The sequence below is a fragment of the Lycium ferocissimum genome, chromosome 9 (assembly GCF_029784015.1).
Source record: "Lycium ferocissimum isolate CSIRO_LF1 chromosome 9, AGI_CSIRO_Lferr_CH_V1, whole genome shotgun sequence".
Classification (NCBI taxonomy): domain Eukaryota; kingdom Viridiplantae; phylum Streptophyta; class Magnoliopsida; order Solanales; family Solanaceae; genus Lycium; species Lycium ferocissimum.
In genome coordinates, this window is record NC_081350.1 from 34,889,640 (window position 1) to 34,901,669 (window position 12,030).

A 12,030-nucleotide genomic window follows, 5' to 3' on the forward strand; every position below is an offset into this window, starting at 1 on the left:
TGAAAGTTTGATCGCACAAACAATAATATGCTAAACTTCAAGCAAAACTTAGGATGTGAATTTTTGCAACTTCAATTGCATATGTTAGAAGTTATTTCTAAAATAACTAAACGTACAAAAATATATAAAATTTGAGTATTAATCCAAATGAAGATCCCAAAATCAGCTATTCGTGCACTTGCGCCGTCCAGCAACTGTCTTGGAATATCATGTACTATCAACCATTTTGAAAAAGAGTTTAATGCATACTTTGCCCTCCCCAACTTGTAACGAAATTCTTTTTATTACTCCGTGCATCTTTTTCTTCACCGATAACTTTTTACGCACAAAAACTTTTTCTATCACAATTTTGATATATAAGTTAGGGTTTAATTGGAAAAGAAATACTCCAATTGAGATCCTCTCATCCAATGTATGTCTCAGGTTTGAATTTTAAAAATAAAAAACATTTTGATAATACGCTTTACTCTCTTAATAGGCTATAAGGGATGTTGGTACGCGGGATAAGATGGAGTATTTCAGGATTAAGAATTTATACCATCAATTAAACACAATATAAATTTAATCCCACCTTAATTCTGAATATCACATTTTATCCCACCTCTCGGATGACATAAATCAATTCAAAAATTGTAATCTCAGAACTGTAATCTAGGAATAATTAAGGAGTCGTTTGGTTGGAAATAAGTTATCCTGAGAGTAGTTATCCCGGTATTAGTTATTCCACTCTCCCACATGAAAAAAATAACACTACAATCCTCTGATACTAATCCCGGGATTAGTTATATCACTATTTATTTTATCCCAACCAAACGTATGATAAACTCATCTCAAATATAATTCTGAATTAATTTATCCTTATCCGTCATACCAAACAAGCTGGCGCGCAAATATACGACCCCTAAGTGATGAATTAATCGGACCAATAAAGTTTGAATGCTCTAAAATCGGAAAGGAAAAAAAAAAAGAAGGCAAAGGTGGAATTAGAAAAAAGACATACCCGTGATCTTCTGGGAATGGTCAGCGCCTCCTATAAAATAAAATCAAGAGGGACCACATCACAAACACTAGCACAATGACTGCTGGATTTAATTTCCCACAATCCCCATTGTCTCATTTATTACTTTCACATGCCCCGTCTTGGTTTTCCAATACTCCTTTTTTTGCTTTTGTAGATAATATATGTATGATGTTTGATTAATGATGTGTCCATCTCTGCCTATGAAATTTAATGAAGGGTAGCTGAAGGAGTTAATACTGGTAATCAATACCACCACCAAATTCTGCTAGCTACTACTAACACCCTTCTTTAATGTTTGAGAATGACACCTTTCAGTCTGTTCCCTTTTTTCAGTTCTTGGGAAGTTGTGTAAATTCAGAACAAAAAGAAAGAGGTGATAATTTCATCTAAAATGGTTGTGGTGACTATATGTGAACGCATCCGTGTTAATATGGAAGAATATGATACACATATAGCATATAGGAATGTTCTCTTTGGTTTAACCATTCAATATTTGAAGTCAATAGCTAGACTAATGCGGATTCGTACTAGTAAGCTTACTAAGGGAAGTAAAACGTATTTTTGTTAAAATATTTATACTATATATTAAGTGAATTTTTTGGCACACTAATATAATATTTAGGTCAAAGCTATTGGATTTTGCCAAATCCAATTTCTATTGTAGTTGTGCCGCTGCTTAGTGTTCGATTCGAGTCTCTATTAAAAAGTAAAGAGATTCCAGCTATTTCACCGTACTTGTTACACATATGAATGTTACTCTTGCTTGTTTGAAATAATAGTGAAATGTATATTAAGTGACTCTTGTTTGTCTCAAAAGTGGTTCACCATTTTAGTCTTTTGAAAATCATATTGACAATTTTATAAAAGTAAAAATAATTGGTTACATAAAGATACTAAAATCAGGAAAATAAATTTGTCTCAAAATACTAAGCTAATAGGAGTATATGTTACGTACTCCAAAATTTGTAGCAGCTCACTCTAGATATTTTCGTTACAGTAATTTTAACGCAATTATTGATACCATCTTGCAAGTTTGATTTTATATCTAATTAATCACGAAAAAAACATTTTGAGTAAATTCACATTCCCCAAAATTCATAGGTCTTTTTTGTGGTGGCCCATAAATGTAGCTTCCCTCTAATGCAGGGAGTGATGTCCTTCTCCAATGGTTCACATTTGCATTCACACTCATTGGCGGAGCCAGAATTTCCGTCGAGGGGTTCAAAATATAAAAATATAAACATACAAAGAAATCTAAGGGGGTTCAACATCTACTATATATATATAAAAAAAAAAAAAAATTAACCATCTAAAAACAGTGTTTTTTTCCGCCGAGGGGGTATGGATGAACACCCTCGGAGCCACACCGAACCCCCTCGGCTCTATGTGGCTCCGCTACTGTTCATTCTATTTAATTCGATTTAACTCTTTGTAGATAACTTCATTCTTTTGCTTTCGTGAATTCCATGCAAATCAAGAATATACGTAATTGAAAGGAACATTTAATTTTCATGATACATTTAATTTTCATGACTTTTTCGTGTTACTGTATGATTGTAATTAAAGGGTCTCCGATTGAGAATTATTGTTCTCCTTACAAGTGTAATATTTTGATGTTAGTGCATGTAACATGGGGTATATCAAGATTTTAACGGATTCAATCTTTAGATTTTTTAACTTTTAGAATTATAGATTTAGTTATATATATATATATATATATATATATATATACCATTACACTCATTTTACTTTTAGAATTATAGATTTAGAATGTAACATAATTTTACTTTCAATCAATCAGCTCCCGCTCCGTGGTATTTTGCAACTACTTGTTCTATACTCCCTCCCTCCCATTTTATTTGTCATTTTAGCTTTTCACGACATTAAGAAAAATAATAAATTCAAGGTAAATTTTACTAAGTTATTCCTATTTAATAAAAGTATATTGATTTCTGCTGCTTAAATATTATGCCCTTAAAGATATAGTTGAAAACAACAATCAAATTTAGTCTTGAATTTTTAGAGATAATTATTTTAGAACTTTTGAGCTCAAGCGACAGTTAAGATGGAACGAAATAATAAGTCTCTAAGTGTCAATCACAGTTGCGGGCCATTTGGTTTGCATTTGAGAAAGATTTAATCTCCACATAGAATTCAGCAGTAATTTGTATAGTACTATATTTGGTTGAGCTTGAGAAAATTTAATCTCCACATAAAATACAGTTTTAAGTTTTACCATGTTTGATTGTTAATTTTTTTGTTTACCTCATTATCTGCATAAGTGATGCGAGAACCTATGTTTTATATTATGCGGAACCTATATGAGTATTATTTATGCTGGTAGAATATGAAATAAAAGTAGGTGTATTAGCAATAAGTGGATTAAAATTCTAAATTGACAAAACTGACTCTCATAATAGTATATGTAAGAATACTTTTTTATTCTATTTAAAGAATAAATATTTAAATTATGCAATATATTAACTTGTTATATATCAGTCATTCAACAAGAAATTATCGCTGTATTGATTTTTTCTAGAAAGGGATTTCATAAAAATAAGAAAATAAAAGAGAGGGAAATAAGCAAAAAAGGAAGACGTGGTTGTTACGTGTAGGGTGGTGCATGGTAGTAAATGCAGGTGCGGGTAGTTCACGGACGAAGAATGAACAGAACATATTACGCCATTAATTAGTACTTTGGCGTTGATTTACACACAGCAAAATGGTACATGTACATGATATGATCGACATTATACGGCAGTGACTTTTGCAAAATGACAAATGTGAAACTTATAGAACTTTCAAAATCATGAGGAAGGACAATACATAGTTACTTATTTGGCTTCATTCATTTTATAACTTATATGATCATGTTATTGTTTAACAGTCGTGTCCTGCCGTCTCTATAAAACTATTTAAACAGATATTTTAATGATATTAAAATTTTGTATTGATTTGAATCATTCAGATTAAGTGATTGTAATATAAAAAAAGTACGCTTAACGTTAATCTGAATGAGTAAGATTCAACCTTAAAAAATAAACAAATTTAATAATTGAAATTTAAATAATTAAAATTAAGACATACATAAAGTGCAAAGAAATGAAGTCTTACTTGTTAGATATCTTTCGTGTGATCATATAGTGTAAAAACTTTCTTATATCTATATAAACTATTGTGAAAATGGTGTATATGATATGCTTGACAATTGACATTATACGGCAGTGACTCTTGCAAAATGACAATAGTTATCAAAAGAAATACTAGAATTTATGCATGACGTTTTTGGCGTGATTGTTTGATAATTGACGTATCGTTGGAACTGAAAGGTCTTTGTGAAATTTTGGCTGGTTTAAAGGAAGAAGATAAAGTCCAATTTGACCAACAGCCAACTGAACCCAAAGTAGATATTCAGAGGTATGGTGGAAATTTAAGTAAAAGCCATATAGTGCATGCCTAGCTGGTTAAAAGACAAATTCCAAAAAAACTATCGACCATCTTTTGGGGGATCATTGTCCTCATTAAATTACTCTAGATAAGGATCGACCTACCCTCCAATGCTGCAAATATAGACATTTTTTTTTCTTTTCATGAAACTGTTTTAAGTTTTTATAATATATTTATTACCAAATGAATATTTTCAGTTATATGAGAGATAAGATCTCTACCTATGTGAGCTTTGTAAAATATAGTTGGTTTCAAGTTTGGCTAGGGAGGACAGTTACTGCACCTACGGCTATTTTTTTAGCATGAAAATAGCAAAGTAATATTTTTTTGATAACCTTGATGTTTAAGCCAGTTTGTATGCACTAAGATTAACGGAATATTTATTATCTCTTATATATTAGTATACGTATCAAATAATTATGTCCATTGAGGCATGGACAGATGAAAAAAATCACCTAATTGTTTTTGCTTTCGCTAGGATTTGGACGTGATACCTCATTATTTTCAACCCGCTTTATTGATTATTAAAAATTATACTTATTATGATGAGTTTTCCGAATATTTGGTCTGCCTTTTCCTATATATGCATGTTATTGAGAGATAGAGAGGGGGTGGGGGTGTGTAAGCTAGAAATTAATTCTTAAGAACTGATATCGAATTAGTTTTTCAAAATGATCAAAGAGCTAGCAAGCAAGTGTTCTCAATTATTAATATTCGTTATGTCCCAATTGAGTATCATGATCATGGTCTCCTTCTAAGTTCTAACAGTATAATTACAAAAATAAATAAATAAATCATTTCCTGCTTCATGTATAATTGCGAAATACGATACATCTACAATATTTATCACTAACTGTTTGTTGAACTCATTTCATGTTAAAGTATTTCAAAGTCTCACCAAATGAATATAGTAGTGATCCAGAGGGTATTCTCTTAAATACTAACTTTATGTATTATTTTGGACACAAGGGTTAAAAGTTAAATAAACTCATGTCATGCTTAATTGGTCAATATAACGACATTTACCACTTTATTTTACCTATTCTATACGTATAAAATTGCCAGTCTTATAAGTTTTTATATTCTTGGTCAAGATTATCTAAATATAATTTTCAGCAACTCGCTTGGTATTTAACTTCAAGTGAAATTTAATATAGTTAAGTCAAAACTGTTCTAATTTCCAGATGATTTGATATCATCTTTATTTTTTTAGTAAATGTAGTAAAAAAATTCTTGGAATGTTTGATTTCTGTCTAAAATGATTTAATCATTTGATATCAAAATCGATTTCTTTAAGGGAAGCATAGAAATGTGAGATATACGTAACTATCAGATTATCAATACTCCCTTCATTTCCACAATAAATAAATTTTTGAATTTTTTTTTTAATCCAAAATAAGTAAATTTTTCAAAGTTCAAGAGGTTATTAATTAAATTTTTCCTAAGTTATCCTTCTTTTTAATAGTTTTTCCAAATCCCAACATTCAGTATTCCCAACCTTTAAGAAAAATTAGAGGAAAGACATAGGGTAATTTAGTCAAATAAGTAATTCTTTGTTTAATGTAATTAATTAGATTTCTTAATGAGTATGTCACACCCCAATAATTCAATTATTTTGGAAGGGAGAGAGTATCGCACAGTGCGCGTAAATCCCCTTAAAAAAAATCACCAGTCCTCCCTATGTAATAATAATAAATAATATATATATATATATATATATATATATATATATATATATATTAGACCCGAATTCAAAATTATTTTAAAAATTATATTTAGCAATTTTTAAAAAATAGAATAGAATCTAAATAGGGTCTAAAATGGAGCAATCAGCCTTAAGAAAAAGTGAATTAGGCCCCGTTTGGATATTGTTTGAAACCATTTTTGGACATGCAATTTGGATATTTTAAGGAGTATTTTCTCTTATAGACATAAAAACCCCACAAGTTGTGAAAACTATCAAAACATTCTCAATTCTTATACAATCTTACCAAATGAGCAAGTCATAATTCATAACAAAATTAATACGCTAATTCATAACAACCGGCTCAAAATTAATACTAGAAGACCTTTCTAAAAATACAACATCAAGTGATCAAATTTTAGTTCAATAAATAAAATTAAACTATGGGTCTTTTTTTACAAAATTAAAAGGTTGGTAGATATAAATAAAATTTGGTGGAAGTTAATGAGATTGGTAAATGATTGATGGGAGTAATTGTTAAAAATATCTATCAACTTATGAGTCTTTTTTTACAAAATATAAACTAATTGGTTAAATTTTATATTTAAAAAATTAAAATCATGGTTTCAAACCATGCGTAAAAGCACGTGGAACCATGGTTTTAAAATTGCAAAATACATTAAAAATATCACACCTAAACTATACGACGACCTATTACACACCTAATATATTTAAAAGTGATATTTTTGCTCTGATATAATATTTATAAAACTCTCTATAAATGGCCACGTCAAAAAATTCTCTAATTTTTATTTATTTTATTTATTCTTTCACAATTTTGCTTTATTTACTTTATTAACAAAATTAAAAATTTTAAAAACTAATTTTCCTCTTCTTTTTTTATATTTAAAAAATTAAAATGGGTCACAAACCGTCCCGTTCGCGCTTTTGTCGTGGGGTTGGTTTTTTGCATCAAAAAAATCGCCAAATTCAAATGGTCAAAGGACGTTGGCTGTGAAATCTGCGGGGGTTTATTCTAGATTTACTCAAAAATCAACGATGCGAGGTTAAAGGCTTGGATGTGGATTCACTTTTCATTTCTCACGTCAGTAAATGAAGCACAAAAACGAGGCGCACGTACGTAAAGCACATGGACGAATCAAATATGTCTCACCCTTGCCATATTGAGTTGACATTGTCCCGAGAAGGAAGAAACACGGTTGGCTTTAGAAAGACAAAGGCGTAAGCAATGAATGCGGAAAAGATGTTAAGTTTTAATGTCGTTATAGTCTCGTTATGAAACAAATTGAACGTGTTCCTAATTTGGTTTTGCTTACTTTTCCAAAACTTGATTGGATGTTGATGGCTTATTTTTTTTGTTTACCAAGCCAAGATATAATAAAAACCTTTTTTTAAGCTCACGCATAAGCAAATATCATCTTTAACCTCTTTGAGAAAAATATATTTGAAAAGAATTTATTTTACCGAGTAAACACAAAACTAATGAATTCCCATTAGAAGAACGTCCTTTTGAAGACTAATCCATGATTACCTAAACACTACTTCCCAAAAAAAGTTATTGGTGCATTAGTTGCTAATGATGCTATTATCTCTTCTAATTCCTCCAAAACACCTTATGGAAATGAAATTAGGCGGGTTTGGGTGGTGGGAGTAGTAGTGGTGAAAATGGAGAAAAGTTGAAAGCGGTTTTTATTAAATTAAAAAATTTTTACTACTTCACCTATTTATTAATTATCATTGTTTTTTTTACGTTAGCTTATAAGGTGCAAATAAATTCATTTTTAGATGTTAAGGTGTGTAAATGATATCGACCGGGTATAGTTCGGGGGGTTTTGATGTATTTTGCCATAAAAACAGGCTCTTAAACTCATTGACATTTTACTCACAAAAAGTCTTACAAACTATAAAAGGCTTAAAAACACCAAAAATAAGCCAATCCAAACAGGCTCTTGACTCATAAGTCATAAGGAAGACCCAACTCAACATCGCCACGTGTAACACACGTACCTATGTGTCACGTAATAGTAGACAATCGTTAACTCCTAAAACACTTCTATAGCGCGTGGACGTCATAAATTCTGACCTGGTAAATTCAGATTCTTCTTATTTCGGGTTAGTTTGCTTAGGGGGGTGGGGTTAGCTTACAAGATGCTGAAATATAATAATTTCAATTTTTCAGAACAAAAACCTGCAAAATCTGTTTTGTGATTCATTAAAAATCATGATTACAAGCCGACGAAAAAAAAAAAAAAAACACATTTTAATTTTTTTCTTCACCAAAAAGAAACATATCTTTTTCATATACTATAGTATATAATATAATATATACTCAACACCCTTCTGGTTTAATTTTCAATTTCCATGGCTAATTCTTCTTCTTGTTCCTCAAAATCCTCCATTTCTCCTCGTCATCCACCTCTTTTCACTCCTGTAAGTAAACTATTCACTTTCTAATCCCTTTTTCTCTTTAGGCTATTTATGCAAATTCTGTTTTCTTTGGCCATTGATTCTTCACTAGTGATTTTTTTATTCCATGCTTTAAGATTTTCAACATAAAGATACAATCTTTGTCATATATACTCAATACCCTTTTCATTTTAGTCATTTTCAATGGCTAATTCTTCTGTTGCCTCCTCAAAGTCCTCCATTTCTCCTACTCTTTTCACTCCTGTAAGTTCACCATTCACTCTTTAATCCTTTTTTCTCTTTTGGATATTTATGCAATTTTTTTTTTTTTTGCCCATTGATTCTTGTTTAGTGATGGTTTTTTTTTTTTTTTTTTTTTTTCTCTTTTGGCTATTCAAGCAAATTCTGTTTTTTGGCCCATTGATTCTTGTTTAGTGATGTTTTTATCTCTTTTGGCTATTCAAGCAAATTCTTGTTTTTGTGTCCATTGATTCTTGTTTAGTGATGCTTTTTTCTCTTTTGGCTATTCAAGCAAATTCTTGTTTTTGTGTCCATTGATTCTTGTTTAGTGATGCTTTTTTCTCTTTTGGCTATTCAAGCAAATTCTGTTTTTGTGCCCATTGGTTCTTGTTTAGTGATGCTTTTTTCTCTTTTGGTTATTCAAGCAAATTCTTGTTTTTTTCCCCATTGATTCTTGTTTAGTGATGTTTTTTTTTCTCTGAAAAAGATTTGAGTTTTTATCCCCATGCTCAAGTGAAAAGAGAATGAAAATGCTCACACATCTTTAAGATTTTTTTTTTTTCACAAAAAGAAACAATCTTTTTCATATATACTTAATACCCTTTACGTTTAATTTCAATTTCAATGGCTAATTCTTCTTCTTCCTTCTCAAAATGATGACTAGGAGTTTTTGATTCTTGTTTAGTGATACTTTTTTCTCTTTTGGTTATTCAAGCAAATTATTGTTTTTGTGCCCTTTGATTCTTGTTTAGTGATGTTTTGTCGCTCAAAACGATTGAGTTTTTATCCTTTGCTTTAGTGAAAAGAGAATGAAACCTCACATATCTTTAAGATTTTTTGTTTTCCACAGAAAGAAACATTCTTTTTCATATATACTCACTACCCCTTTTTTTTTTTCCAATGGCTAATTCTTCTTCTTCCTCCTCAAAATCCTCCATTTAAGTTCACCCCTCAATCTTTTACCACTTGTTCTCTTTTGGATTATTTATGCAATTTCTGTTTAGATGATTTTTTTTTTCCTCTCCTTTTTTTTGTGTGTGTGTGTTATAAAGCAGATTGAAGAAGGGAATGAAGAAGAGGAGTATTCACAAGGGAGAAGCAGTTATAGAGCAGAGACAACTCCAAGTGAAGTTGAATACAGGCACCATCCTACACCTTTACATCACTCTAAAACAGAGAATAAATCCAAAGTGCCTAACAAAAAGAGGCTAGAAAATGAAGACAAGAAGGGTGTTTTGTGCAACAAGTGCAGGCCTAGCAATAGAGAGAAAATCACTGTGGTTCCATTAGACAACAACAACAACAAGCGTAATTCTATAAATAGCCCTCATGGTGGTAGTGGTATTTTCAAATCAGTCCTCTCAACTTTGGTTAAAAGAAGTCCAAGATTATCATCATCATCAGCAGCAGAAGTTGAGTCCTCTACTGATGTAGGGTCAAGAGAGGAAAACTGGAAAATTGCATTGGCTGAGCTATCACATAAGCTAATTCAAGCTACAAGAAAAAGAGATGAGGCTATTTTAGAAGCATCAAGATTGAAGTTTTCTATGGTTGAGCTTGAGAAAAAACTAAACAAGCTTGAAATTTATTGCCATAATCTTAAATCTGGTCTTGAAGTTTGTAGCAACAATGTTATGAACAACAACAAATCCCCTTTAAATATTCAAAGAGTGAAATTTGGTGAAGAGGACAAAGTTATTGAGCATTTTTTGGTTATGGTATCTGAAGCAAGATCATCTGTTAGGATTTTAAGTCGATCGATGACACTTCAACTTAGACAAATTGGTGGTAAAGTTTATGATCGAATTGCATTACTACTCCAACCATGTGATATCAAGATTTCAATTTCAAGAAACCCAAGGGGGTTAATTGTGTATCTTGAATCTTTGTTGAACAAAGCTTTTTATGAGGATTTTGAATCTATTGGATTCCAAAAGAGTTCTTGTAACCAAATCTTGAACCCCATCGATCGATGTGAGACAAATTTTGGTTTGTACAATCGATTGAAGGATTTAACATGGGAGGAAGTATTGAGCAAAGGGACAAGATTTTACAGTGAAGAATTCAGCAAGTTTTGTGATAGGAAAATGAGTGAAATTGTGGCTATGTTGGGATGGAACAAACCTTGGTCTGAACCACTATTGCAAGCTTTTTTTGGTGCATCAAAAGCAGTGTGGTTAGTGCACCTCTTGGCTAACTCACTTCATCCAACACTGCCTATTTTCAGAGTGGATAAAGAGATGAAATTTGACTGTGTTTACATGGAGGATATGGGTGGAGATAAAGCTAAGAAGTTGGTCCCAGCCATGGTTAGGATCATGGTCACCCCAGGGTTCTATGTCTATGACAATGTGGTCAAGTGCAAGGTGCTTTGCAGGTACAATAATAATAGTAGCATTATTCATGGTGGCATTAACAATGATAGGGGTAGTGATCTAAATGGTTTAACCCCATCACCTACATAGCAACAAATTAGACATATGATAGTATGAAATGTCATGTGAAAAATATTTAGTTTACTTTTGTTTTTTATGTACTTAGATTTTGGAGGACCTTTTAAAGCAAAGTGAAATATTTGGCGTTTTGTTGTTGTAAGTTCTTGCATTGTTTTACTCATTACTTGGTCAAATTGGTGATTTTTCTTTATCAGACTTTTCTCGTTATGGGAATTAAATGATCACATCATTGTGGTGGGATGGATGGGATTTTGCCATCCTTTACTAGATGTTTTGGGTTCGAATTTTGGGTAAAAAAAGAAGGGAGAAGAATTAACCCGATTAGGAACCCACACAACCACTTAAATTAAATATAGCCGGTAGATTATTTGTGTAAAGATCCCTAAGAAAGTCAATAGTAGGGAATAATTTTCTTTTAATTAGTCTTATGCGGCGCGAATTCGAATGAGTAGGACCCTTTTAGGGTACGGACACCGGATGAATAACTACAAATAATACCATTTGGAATGAAAGATAAAAAAGAGGACAAAAACTTCCCTATGGATCATAATAATGTGCAAACTATATAATAGAGGAAGGTAACATGCACATTGTAAGTTGTGATGAATGAATACTTTTTTTCTTTTTTTGGAAGTTGTTTCATTTCTTGGGGTGCCTAAGCCAATACAAGAAAGTAGTAAAGTTTCTTGGTGGTGTATATGAGTTGTTCTTGTCTTTGACAGCCCTCATCTAGGTTTCCTCATCCTGCAAATTTG

At 31.4% G+C, this 12,030-nt stretch overlaps 1 protein-coding gene across 4 annotated transcripts; it reads left to right on the forward strand.

Moving 5' to 3' along the window:
* The first annotated feature begins 8,365 nt into the window (after nucleotides 1–8,365).
* LOC132030429 (IRK-interacting protein-like) lies at nucleotides 8,366–11,468 on the forward strand. Of its 4 annotated transcripts, none has more exons than XM_059420054.1 (2): nucleotides 8,366–8,603; nucleotides 9,872–11,468. In XM_059420054.1, exons 1-2 carry the CDS (start codon nucleotides 8,535–8,537, stop codon nucleotides 11,282–11,284), a joined length of 1,482 nt encoding a protein of 493 aa, XP_059276037.1. In that variant the 5' UTR covers nucleotides 8,366–8,534; the 3' UTR covers nucleotides 11,285–11,468. The 4 variants fall into 4 exon arrangements, with proteins under 4 accessions (XP_059276037.1, XP_059276038.1, XP_059276039.1 ...); XM_059420055.1 differs by having other exon boundaries at nucleotides 8,371–8,603; nucleotides 9,875–11,468; XM_059420056.1 differs by having other exon boundaries at nucleotides 8,485–8,843.
* The last annotated feature ends 562 nt before the right edge of the window (nucleotides 11,469–12,030 follow it).